The 12,542-nt window shown below is 49.2% G+C and overlaps 1 protein-coding gene across 2 annotated transcripts; it reads right to left on the bottom strand.

The window, feature by feature from the left end:
- Positions 1 to 4: 4 nt before the first annotated feature.
- PLK3 (polo like kinase 3) lies at positions 5 to 4,988 on the bottom strand. 2 transcript variants are annotated; one of them, XM_017648493.3, is made up of 15 exons: positions 4,640 to 4,986; positions 4,381 to 4,488; positions 4,169 to 4,285; positions 3,892 to 4,021; positions 3,723 to 3,810; positions 2,830 to 2,925; positions 2,541 to 2,739; positions 2,301 to 2,424; positions 2,012 to 2,103; positions 1,673 to 1,772; positions 1,455 to 1,538; positions 1,199 to 1,361; positions 923 to 1,052; positions 642 to 755; positions 5 to 537 (listed from the first exon to the last, which is right to left on the bottom strand). In XM_017648493.3, exons 1-15 carry the CDS (start codon positions 4,847 to 4,849, stop codon positions 346 to 348), a joined length of 1,947 nt encoding a protein of 648 aa, XP_017503982.2. In that variant the 5' UTR covers positions 4,850 to 4,986; the 3' UTR covers positions 5 to 345. The 2 variants fall into 2 exon arrangements, with proteins under 2 accessions (XP_017503982.2, XP_073089921.1); XM_073233820.1 differs by having other exon boundaries at positions 3,723 to 4,021; positions 4,640 to 4,988.
- Between the last annotated feature and the right edge of the window lie 7,554 nt (positions 4,989 to 12,542).

Below are 12,542 nucleotides of genomic sequence, written 5' to 3'. Positions count from 1 at the left end.
CAAATTCTGCAAAAATGGTTTATTATCCCAGAAGGAGGCCCTTCCTGGAGCTAATATTCCAATAAATAAATGTCAATAAATAAAAGTGGTCCATAAATAACGCCCCCTAGCTGGGGGCTAAGGCTCAGGCTTTTCTTGGAGAAGGGGTAGGAGGCAGCTAGGATAGGCAGCCTCCAACCCCGGTAAAGCTGGTCCCTGATTCCCTGGGGGATTTGGCCCAGAGCCCCCAGCGAGGCACCAAAGGGACAGGGAGTGCCACCAAGGCAAGGGCCACAGCCTTAACAGGCAAAGGCCCTAGGCCTGAGGGCTTGGGCTTGGGTCATTGCCTGCTCTGCAGGCTGGGGCCTAGGTTGGGCAGCGGTCCCGGAGCAGACGCAGCGCATAGCGGAGGCGCTGCCGCAGGTCTGGGGAGCAGCCCAGCTGCCGAAGGTGAGAAGCGAGGTAAGTACAAGCACTGCGATTTCGGGCGACGAAAGTCACAAGAAGGGGTTCCCAGCCACTGAGGATCAGCTTGGTGTGGTCTCCATAGAAGTTCACCTGTGCACAGGAGTGCGACACTGACCAGAGCCCAGGCTCCAGGTCCTTTCCTCCCCAGCATACGGCCTCTCAGACCTGCACCCAGCTCCAGGAGGGGCTCTTACCTGGACAGTGCCATCACTAAACAGCATGAGTAGGGCTTGATCAGTCTTGACCCACTGCAGCAGGAGTGGGGGGACAGGCACTTCTACCTCTTCCACACTGGGCAGATCACCACCCTGGGAGCACAGGGGGTCAGCTGTCTGGCAGGAGCTAGACCCCTCCCCACTGGTGTCTCCCTTAGAGGTTTGGCCTCTGCCTTTGAGCCCCCTTACTCCCCTACACCAAGGGGAATAGGAAGGAATTCAGATTTATTCCTCAGTGTGCCCCACCAGGGCCCACACACCTTCATGAGACGTTGTTCCATGTAGGAGGCAAAGTATTGCAGGACACCCAGCTGAGGCTGCAGGGCCTGAGGCACAGCGCCCACCAAGTAGGAGAAGTGTTTAGTGCTGGTGGGGTTATAGTGCACAGTCCTGGAGAGGAGGAGACAGGTCAGAGGAAGCCCTGCACCAACAGCCCTCCCCTGAGAGACCCCAGGTCCCTAAGCCCCAGAGCACACGGAGCCACACCCTGCTGGGTACCATGGCCTGGATACAAGGCACCCCATAACAGCACTTACTTTCTGTTGGCCGACAGGGCCATGTGTGTGCCATTGTTGAAGAGTACAGCCACACGGCGGCTGGACAGTTGATACCCAAAGCCAAACTTGTTGGAGTAATCAACCCACTTGCTGACCCATACCAGGGGCTCTGGCTGTGCCAGGGGAGCCGGGTTCTGTTCCGCTGTGACGGGTGAGGAAGGAGTGAGGACCCGTTCCTGGCTTCCCAGCAGAAGAGCTCCCACCACCATTCACACGTACCAGACCCCAACCTTACCAGGGGGCATGAAAGCCAGGCAATTTCTCAAAGCACAGAGGGCTGACTCCACCACTGTGGCCACAGTAAGACCTTCTTCAAATCCTAAAGGGACAAGGCACTGGCAATTAGGCATCAATTAGTCCCCCAGGACCCAGGTCATGTTCCTTTGTCTGCTGCTTCCCCCTGGTCCCTGGTCTCAGCCCCAGCAACCTTCTCATCCACCCCTGGCTGCTCACCATCTCCACTACTAGCCACTGTCCCACCAGGTGAGCTGTCTTCAGGTGCTGTTTCCACCAGGCTGAGGGGGGCAGGACCAGAAGCTGCTGGAGCCTGGGACTGGTTAGGGGAAGGGAATGCGATAGGCCTCAAAATCCAAATCCTTGAGAGTCCATGGCCCAGCCCTGTCCTGTCCTGTCACTTGGGGAACCCCAGGTCAGCCCCACCTGGCTAATGAGACACAGCCAATTAGGCCACTACGAGGCAACATGCTTCACTAGCCTCTTTTATCCCAGGCTTCCCGCAGCTGCTAGGGTGTGGGGTGAGTCAGGGGAATACTGCCCACGTGAGCACCTCACCTCAGGCCTCGCGGCCTGACAGCCAATCGACATCCGAGTGAGGCCGTTCACCAAACAGGAGACCTCGCTCCGCTCCTCAGAACGATTCTTAACTGGATGGCAAAGAGATAGCCCTCAGTACCCTGTCTAGCCCCACGGCCTCCTACAGGATGATACAGACAGATTCAAGTGCTGCATGACACATGTTCTCCTCCGGGGTTCACAGGCACCCACTCTCATGCCCCCACAAGGTATGGATAAGCCCCCCTGGGGCTCTGCATCCTCAAAACCAATGCTATCCCAGACTCACTCTTCTTCTTCCTGCCAAAGAGGCTCTTGGTAACTTTGACAAAGAGAATCCTAGCTGGGTTAAGGGGTACCAGGTCTGGGACTGTCACGCAGCTGCTGACAGGGAGCCGGTCAGGGGTGTGGCCCTGAGGAGGAGAGCCGTGTGAGCAGAGAGCGGCCCCAGGGGTCCCATCACCAGCACGTCCCCATTCAATCCCTGGGGACACGCAGGCTGCACTTGGGTGTCAGGTGAGCCACAGACCTTGGTGACGAAGTCATGGCGCAGGATCTGGTCAATTGAGGGCCGGTCTTGGGGCGAGGCTCGAAGGATGGCAGCCAGAAGCTGCCGGGCAGGCAGTGAGAGGCTGGCAGGCAATGTATAGTGAACCTGTTTGATGCAGCGGTACGTCTCCTTTAGGTCAACTGTCTCAAAGGGGGGGCTCCCACACAGCAGTGTGTACCTGGGTGCAGAGATAAGGGGATCAGGAGTGAGGTGGCAGGTATGCCCCACCCTTGCACCCACCTTGTGTGCTGATGACCCGGGGACTCACATGACACAGCCCAGGGACCACACATCAGCCTCAGGGCCATGGCCCTGTCTCTGCAGCACTTCTGGAGCCACATAGTTGGGGGTGCCACAGATGGTTCTGAAAAAGAGAATGGAGGAGGATGGGTGAAAGTTTAGGCCCAGCTTGGCCAGTTCCCTCATCCCTGCCCCCACTGTGAGTCCAAAGCAGCTGTCTGTCACCAAAGGCTAGAGAACTCTCGCTTGTCCTCGGACAATGGATGCTGGGATGGCAGCTGAGTGAGTCCCCGCCCACCTGCCTGGCCAGCTGCTCGGCTGGACAGGAGGCAGCCCTGACCCCCCAACCCAGTCCCCTCTCCTCCAGGGTCAACAGAGGGTGCATCACTGATCCCTTCCTCCTTCCCCCACTCTCATCTGTCAGACACCCATACAGGCTGTCACTTCCTATGTGCCATGCATACACCAGCACCAGCTGTCACATCCCCATAAACACTCAACTGCCACACATGCTATCTGTTGTCACTCACACCCAGTCATCATGGCCACAGCAGTGTCTTCTTATACACACACACATGCACACAGGGTGTCATGTCCTGCCATTCCCACACTGTCTCACACACACACTGCTTGTGTCACCTTCCCCCAACCACACAGGATTAATCATATATCTCCAAGAATCCTTAATACCCCCATCTGTCTCAGAGACTCAGACACCCCAAGGACCCTCAGCCTCTCCACCAGTCCCAGTGACCCAGGCCGCCACCTCCACCCCACCCAGAAACAGCCCATCGCCTCTTCCCCATCTACCACATGCACACGTCAGGCCAGCATCCTTCCGCCCACATGCATACTCACTGTCACGCACATAATCTGTGTCACACAGACTGTGGTTACCACCAACCATCCTCAAACACTCACTTCTTCCTGTGTTCTGGAGGCTCCAACCGGGTTGCCAGCCCAAAATCACCTATCTTCAGTTCCATGTTCTCTGTAATAAAAAAATTCCCTGGATGGGGGCAGAGAGGTGTGTTAGACTCCATTCTCTCTGCCTCCCCAACCCTGTATCCTGCTGGCCCAGGAGTCTCACCCAGCTTGAGGTCTCGGTGTAAAATGCCCCGCTGGTGCAAGTACTTGAGTCCGGAAAGGATCTGCCGCAAGTAATATCGCACTTCTGGCTCCAAAAGAGTGTGCCGAGCCTTCCAGATGTGGGCCAGGGACTGCAGAGAGCCACTGCCTCAAACCCTGGGGCCTCCCCGCCTCGTTTCCCTGACCCTCCCTCCATCTGTGCTTGCTGAGAAAGACAGGGCTCCAACTTTGGGTCTAAAGCTCCCTTTCCCTCCCCCATCCTCATCACCATCCCTCACTTTTCGGCTGCAGAGCTCCAGGAAAATGTATATGTTGTCAGCATCCTCAAAGTGGTGCGAGAAATGCACGACATGACGGTGCTGCAGACCGCGGTGCAGCTCGATCTCGTTTAGGATCTGCAGTGGGGGCCGTGGGATTGTTAGCCTTCAAGGGCTCCCACGCAACGGTCCCCACCTCGTCTCTCGACCTCTGGGCCTGGGCCCGGGCCCACCTTCTCGCGCTGATTAGGCTTGGTGATGCGGCTCTGGGAGATGACTTTGACCGCGTAGGCGTTGCCAGTCTCCATGTCAGTGGCCTCGTAGCAGCGGGCGAAGCCCCCCTATGGGGAAGGGCTTCAGGTAGGGTGCCCCTGGGGAGGCCGGGTCTGGCCCGCAGATGTCCCCGCACCGAGGACAAGCGCCGCGCCCAGCACTGACAAAGAGGCCGACAGGGTCCCCCTCCACCCTTTCTAGCACCACCCTCCAGCTCACCTTGCCCAAGAGGCGGCCTTTGAAGTAGGTGCGGCCGCTGCGCGGGTCGGTGATGAGGCGCCCTGGATCCGTCGCCGGCGGCCCGGCCAGCATCTCCAGCTCAGCTCCCGGCATGGCGTTCTCAGGCGGCCCGGGCCCGGCGTGGGACGCGGGCGGGGCGGCAGCACGCGGGAAGGGGCGCGGAGACTGGAAGCCCGCGGCGGGCTCCATGCTAACGGAGCGTGCGTCGCTGCGTGGGCCTGGCTTGTCTCGGTTCCGCACCGCCCAGAATGCGCGTGGCGTTACCTCGATTCGCTACGCTGTGCTCGCGCCCGAGGGAGCCCGGCGTTTTTATCAATGAACGCCTGCCCCCACTGCCCCACGTTTCGTCATTAAGAGTCCGCCCCCTTCCTGGCGGCAAGTCACGGAGAAGCCACGCCCACCCAGGCCTTAAGTCATCAAGAAGCTCCTCCTCCCACCCCCACTCACCTCGAGACCCAGCCTCCTGCTCACTCCTTTAAAGAGCCACTGTACGGCTAGTCACCTTGCTGATGCAACCTGGTTGGGGCCCTCTAACTCCGCCTTGGTGACTCAGAGTCCTGCTGATGGGCCTCTTTCTTTCCCCATCTTTCGGGGTGTATGCTGAAGTCGGAATAGGGGCTGAGCATCTGGGCAGTCTCCCCAGCCACTAGATGACCAGTATTCCAGCTGGGAGGGGAGAGTCTGGGGCGATGCACTTTTTCGCCCGGACTTGTCACCACCACTCCCCTTTAAATACGAGGGACGGTGTATTCTTTTCTCGCCCTCGGCCAGAGTCCCCAGGCCCAGGCCAGTGCTGTCCACTCTAGAGCCTGGGAGGAACTGCACGCTCCCAGCTATGCTTCTCTGGGAGGCAGAGCGGGTCTGAAGTGCTGAGTTTTAGGACCAGGGCCTGGCATTCAAGGCTTTTGCCACGCGCCAGGCCACATATTCTGCTCCCCACTAACACACTCCTTAGGGGCAAATCTCAGGTTCTAGCAGGGTTCTCTTACCTTTCCCTCAAAACACCTACTGCTCTGAGTCAGCAGCCAGGAAGGCAGAATGGTGATTGGATTTTCTTAAATCTGAAGTTAAAGAGGGAGCAGGTGGAAGAAAGGAATGATTATCAACGAATGAATTTGCTTTAGAAAAGTTCGCTCTCCTAAAAGGGATGGAAGGAGCTATCAGGAGATAACCTCCTAGTGTGGACCAGGAGATTCCAGTTCGGCTGGTTAAAGGTTACTTTATAGGAGAAGGGGTTGTTGAAACTGCAGCTAGGTATTAAGTATAGAGCCTTAATATAAGTGACATAATTTGGGTCTGCGGTTTTCTTTTGAACAGTTTACATTTTGCCTGATGGAAACAGACAATAGGCAATGTAACTCCAGGGGGTAAAATCTGTCTCTCGACCTGGGGCAAATTGCTTTTGAAACCGAAACCAGTCAAAGGGAGAAATAAAGTGGTAGAAACCCGTTTATTGCTTACAAGCAACAAGCAGTTGCCCACTTCAGGTGGCCCGAGTCCCTCTCGACCGGGCTGCAAAAAATAGGCCGCATCTCATCTCTCCGGTCCGGATATGCCCTCTCTCCTGCACGTAATCACCTATTGATATGGAGATGAACTACTCTCCACCCCTTGGAAACACCTATTGATACGGAGATGCACTAAGGCCAGATGAGAGATTCTGGAAATATCGCAGTTTTACCCGCAGGCAAATATGTAAACAAGGTAACTGCCGGCTGTGAAAAGCGCTATGAAGGCAGTAAACAGAAGAGTAACCGAAGAGCTTAGTTGTGAAGGAGTAGCCAGGCAAGTTCAACAAATATTTATTGAGTACCCAATTCCTGTCGGTTTTATCTCCCAAGTATCTCTGAGATCTATCCAGTTTGTTCCATCTTCCCCTTCAGACCCGAATCTGAGTCACAGCCTCTCTGGCCGGGATTACTGCTGCAACGCCAAGCTCGTCTCCCTGCCTTTTGCCTCACCCACGTTTCATCTTCCCTGCGTGTGGCCATCCCGCTCAATCCCTCGTCAGGCCCACAGGAGCCTACTTCTCTAACCTTGCCCTTCGTGGCCACTGAAAGGAGAGCCCAAGCCCTGCCAGTAGCTCAGACGTGCAGGTGTTAGGGTGCAGGCTTCTGAGGCTTCCCCAGAGAACAAAATACACAGGCATAGAGATGTAAATTCAAGCAAAGTCTTTATTCAGCCAACTAGTTGGGGTCCAAGTCAGCCCGATGCAGTGGGTCTCAACAAGGACCCCGAGCACTCAGAGCCAAGGGTTTATATAGCAATTTCAAAGCACTTAACTCATAGCAATTTTCTATAACTATACATTATTCTTGCAAGACATATATCCTGGGGTTAAGCAAGGGCAGGGTAAGACTACTCCTCAATGGTTAGGGAGGTTCTGCACGATAAGCTTGGTATGTAAGATTTACTGACCAAGGTTAGCTGACCAAGGGTCACAGCTGCCCACCACCCGGTGCTCATGATTAACTTGTTTTTCAAGGCCTTACCCAGTTCCAGTTTTTCTTTCCAAGTCACATACTCAGAAAATGGCTTCTAGGCCTTTAAGATGGCTATGCTTATGCTAACCTATTTCTATTCTTACATTCCCCTCTTCTTCTTGTATCTATTTCAATCATGAAATTAGGGGTCATCTGTTTGGTTAACACTCTGATAGTTCTGTCTCAACACTATGATTTGCACGGTGCTAATGCGTTCTTTGATAAAGGTAACACATGGAGTGACTCCGGTTTGGCGGGCCTACTACTTGTTAGAATAAGCTGGGGTGGTGCTGATTACTTCTGTCGTGTTGTAGAGGGAGGTGTAAGTTTTAGGAACTCTCTCAATGCAGGTTCTTTGCCTACTTGCAGAGGATAAAGTGAGTCTCGGTCTTTGTCTTCTACAGATAGGGACTCTAGCTGCTGCTAGGGAAAAGGGGCGATGACCGCTCTGGCTGCTTCGTGCTGAGAAGGGGGTGCAGTAAAGGGTGCAGCTAGGTCTCTATTACTGGTCAGTTGAGAGGGCTTCAGAAGGCTGGCGCTTCTATTATTATTTGCAGTTTTGTGGCTTCTAGGCAAGATAAAACAAATTGTGTTATTAGGTTATGTAGCAACATCTGGAGTTGGATTTTCTATTCTGGAGGCTGCAGTTATTGAAACAATACTTTTCTCTAAAATCACCCTCATTTTTATTAGAAATAACCAGGTTAAGAAAATAATTAACAGCTGGCTTGATCATTTGCACAAGTGCAGCAAGAAGAGCAATTGATTACACAGGCTCTTTTAAATATGCTTTGCTGGAACTTTTTATAAGGAATTTCAGATTGAACTTTTAAAGGCCTCTTGAGGCCAGACAGCCAAGCTAGACTTGCCATCAGGCTTTGCCTGCAGTACCTGTAGATTTGGATGAATTCTTCTCTTCTCGAGGTCTCTGAACCTGCCAGGAAGTGACCTTCTTTACTCACCTGGTAAGGCTGCTGGGAACTCTGTAAGCAAGGTACCAGGCCAGTTCTTCCAAGGGGCTTTGTTGGCTTTATAAAGTCAATCTTAGTTCCTTAAAGTTGTTCACATCTGAGTCTATGCACATGTCTCTCAGGTATGACATTCCAGTCAAAGCCCTGGCAGTATAACCAGTGTTCTTAAGTAGTCTTCTCACAAGGAAAGCAGATTCTTATTGAACTCATGCAAATAAACATACTGCCATGGAATACAAAAACAGTCACTGAAAGTTTTTAAACTCTGGAGGGATCAGGTAGAGAGAAGGAAGTTTCAATTCTGCTCATAAAGATAGTCATTTACTAAACTGTTGTCAGTTTAAGAGAACAAGGTTAAAACACTTTATCAGCAACATTTGAAACAAAAAGACACAAAATCATTTTCTTTAGTTTATGTAATCTTATGTAACTAATACTTGTTCTGCTGAAATCTAGTTCTTTACCAGTTTAGGGATAATACTATAAATGACAAAAGACTTACAAATGACAATGGTTAAAGATCTGATGAGAGCTTACTGTAAGACAGTTGACATAAGGAAATTCTGTTATTTCTGTAATACAAAACATTTAGTAACAAAGTTTAGCATCATTCTCTTTGACAGTGCTTTCCTGGTAAATAAATAAATATATATCAGATAAATAAGCCAAATTAGTCAAATACTTTCTCTAATGAGAAAAAAATTCTTCTGACATGTTCCAGGGGCCCTCTGGAAAATATCAGAGTTAACTAGAGGTAAAAGCACTTTTTTTGAACTTAGCATAAGTGTCCAAGACCAGATACAAAAAAAGCAGAGAAAGTGCTTAAGTCTACAGGTCTTCTCTGAAAGCTTCAAGAATGTTTTACTCTTTAATAGTAGATATAAGCTGCTATGCAAATTCTATTAAAAGCTCTAAGATCATTTGCATTAAAAAAATATGAAGAGTCCTCTGAAGGACTACTACTAGTAAGATGGCAAACTTCCGGCTTCTCTTCGGGGTCCTTGGTTTCCGCCGGCGCCACCTGAAGCCCAATCACCTCTCGCTCCCCTCCCAATCCCAGCACCTAGCCAACAGCCACCAGCTCCGTAGAAGTGACACCTCAATCAATTCATGCCCCTTCCTATATAACCTAGCACTTTTCCCTAATAAAGCGGAACTCTCCGGTTAATTGCTGCTATGTGTCGCTCCTTTCCTTTCATCCCCCATGTTTTTTTTTTTTTTTAAAACATACAGCATATAAATTAAACAAGAAGACCTGGTGGTTGTCAAAAAAATCTATTACAACTTTTCTCAAAAGTGGTCACACGTTTGTCCATTTAAACTTTTACAGTGAAACTTGTTTTTCTGGGAGAAACATAATCTTGTCTAGATTCTAGTTTAATTTTTAAGAATAAATTTTGGTTTGTTAACTAAGTGCATTTAATCAGCTGAAAAAAGCTTTGTTACCATTCTGCTTAGGTGGATAAATTAAGAAAACAAATAATCAGTAACAACTTTAATCATTTGTTGGTTAGAGATTTTTCCACTTATAAAAATATATGGAATAAATAATTCAATTTCTCAGGCCATGCAATCGTTTTCAATAACAAAATATTTCAAAGGCAAATAAAGCTTATACAGTTGTTAAGAAACTTTAGCTTTTCGTCTTTTTAATATTACGATTTCATTTTTTTTTTTTTTTTAATATTCTGGCAACTCACTGAGACTTTAAGCATGAGAAACTGCTTTGATCTTTCAACATTAAGAGCAGACTAACAGTTAAAGAAAACTGTTTAACTAGAAACAAGATTCTAATTTTGCTGTGCACTTGATATCAAGACTCACTTGCTTTAATTTCACTAGGCACGACTATATCTGTAAGAATATAGTAATTTATTCTTCATTTGCCCTATGGTCCCAAGCACATAAGCCGGTGAGAATTAGCCTGGGCTTGCCTGCGGCTTGACTGGGTTTATCTCACTTAATCTCTAAACATCCTGACCCTCCCCCCCAAAGCAACAGGCTGAGCGGGTCTTCCACAACAAAAGGCACCACGCTGTTTTCTCTCTTTAAACAAATAGCTGTACTTTAGAACAAAGTTACTTTATCACAAAACACATTCTTTAGCATGCAGAAGACTTTTCATTCTTTATACTTTTTCTTATTAAAACATACATTTTTTAGCATAGAGAAATGTTTTATTACTTTAAATAGTTTTAATTAAAACTTAAAACCATTAGAAACTTTAATTTCCAGTGAACACCGAGAAGCAGGCCATTGTAAACTGTTAAACTAACATTCTTTAGATTGACAAATTTATGAACACATTTTATAATTTCTGTAACCATGAGCTTTACAGCACAATCTCTCATAGAGTATATCTTCTTAACTTAGCAAAACTTTAAGGTTTTAGGTTTCTACAAAGATTCTCAGGCAGTAGGTAGGTATACACACTGTAACACACAATTAAAAAGAGGTTCACTTGCTTCAGTCATTTAGTTCACTCATTCGTAACAACTATTCTAGATTACTTACAAGACCTTTACTGAATATTAGACAAAGCCAAGCCTTTAAGCATTTTATTTTTAAAAGATTTAGCAGATAACATGACTTAAATGACCTCAGGTAAATTTAGGCAGCTGATAACTACAAGGACATGCCCGCCTCAGGCAAACTCAAATTAGCATTAATGCTTAACACTTTTTATCAGGTTTTCTGGAAGTTTTAGAATACCCAATTTTCACAAGCGCTTGTCTTTAAATCAATTTCATTAATACCATCCGGAGGTAGAAAGATATATTCATTTACACACTTAGGGGGTCGTCTGAGTCTGTCTCATGGTGAGAAAGAAGGAAAAAGAATATGAGGGAGACAAAGGCGAAGGATGAAGATGCCACTTCAAACAAAATGACTGTTGTATGTGCTTGTGAACGAGTGCCTGTCGTTGCACAGTTTTTCTTCCACGGGGGACGCGAATTTATCTGGGATTCGCGGCTGTGACCCCCTTATCCTGTCACGGGAGTCTTCTAGCGGCGGGCGCCCTAATGGCTCTTAATTGCCCGACCCGTGCCCGCGGGGAATGATGTAGTGGCAGAAAGGAGGAACGGAGAGAGCAGGAGAACCTTAGAACAAGGAAACTTAAAATGAGAAGCGCAAAAAAATATAAACTGAAACCAAAACACAGTAAAACAGTCAATGATAACACCAAGCACACACACACCACATCTGATCGCACTCGTTCGGACCGGTCCTTCTCTCACTCTGGTGCGCACCACACTCACCACTTTCAGGGTCTTCAAAAACTCTCGTAATTCTCCTGAAGGGCGTCCACTCGGACTGCCGCAGGGTGACGAGCTCGATCTTTTCCTCCTCGGGCGCCAGTTTTCTGCCGATCGGATTTGCCTTCCTAAGGCCGAGTCACTCGGACCCTAGGGCCAGGATTGGTTACCTGGGCTTCACCCAGGGTCGCTAACCTGGGGGCCGGGACTACCAGCCCGGACTTCCTCACTCGGGACCACTAACCCGAGACCATACACGGGATGGCGACTCCCGCTTTATAATGGATTTATGCAGACACGAGGGGGCGACCCTCGAATTACACTGCCCCGTCCGGACAATTAGACCTTGCCTCCAGCTGTCCTTTGTTCTCAGGGAAGCTGCTCGTATCCCGGACGAGCCCCCAAATGTTAGGGTGCAGGCTTCTGAGGCTTCCCCAGAGAACAAAATACACAGGCATAGAGATGTAAATTCAAGCAAAGTCTTTATTCAGCCAACTAGTTGGGGTCCTTGTTGAGACCCACTGCATCGGGCTGACTTGGACCCCAACTAGTTGGCTGAATAAAGACTTTGCTTGAATTTACATCTCTATGCCTGTGTATTTTGTTCTCTGGGGAAGCCTCAGAAGCCTGCACCCTAACACAGGTAGCTAGGATGAGCGGGAGTGGGGCAGGAGGGCCCAGGTGCCATACTCAGTAGTTTGGTCTTTGTCCTCCCTCCTACAGGGCAACAATTTTCCAGAGCAGAGATAGTAGTGGGGCCAGAAAGGAAATGGAGCTGAGGCATGTATAGTTTGGAAACGCATAGATGATATTACAATTTTATATTTGGAAAATAAAGCAAAATATATTTGTATTAGTTTGCTCATGTTGCCATAAAAAAAACCACAGACAAGTAGCTTAACCAACAGAAATTAATTTTATCACAGTTCTGGAACCTGGAAGTCCAAAAGATCAAGGTATTGACAAGGTTGATTTCTTCTGAGGCCTCTCTCTTGGTTAGTAGATGGTGGTCTACTCCCTCTGACTTCACATGATCTTTTCTTGTTTTCTGTGTCCTAATTTCTTCTCACAAGACAACATTTACATCAAATTGGGGCCCACCTACCAGTCTCATTTTAACTTAATTACTGCTTGAAAGGTCCTATCTCCAAATACAGTCAGACTCTAAGGT

This window comes from Manis javanica, chromosome 4 (genome assembly GCF_040802235.1).
Source record: "Manis javanica isolate MJ-LG chromosome 4, MJ_LKY, whole genome shotgun sequence".
NCBI lineage: Eukaryota > Metazoa > Chordata > Mammalia > Pholidota > Manidae > Manis > Manis javanica.
Note: the sequence above shows the minus strand (reverse complement) of the source record. Positions and strands in the feature narration are given on the sequence as shown.

Coding starts and splice junctions, on each gene's coding strand:
- PLK3 (XM_073233820.1), bottom strand. CDS start 4,849: ATGGAGCCCGCCGCGGGCTTCCAGTCTCCGCGCCCCTTCCCGCGTGCT. Junction 2,104..2,300: donor CTTTGGCAGGAAGAAGAAGA/GTGAGTCTGGGA, acceptor TTTGCCATCCAG/TTAAGAATCGTTCTGAGGAG. Junction 1,362..1,454: donor CCTGGCTTTCATGCCCCCTG/GTAAGGTTGGGG, acceptor CACCCGTCACAG/CGGAACAGAACCCGGCTCCC.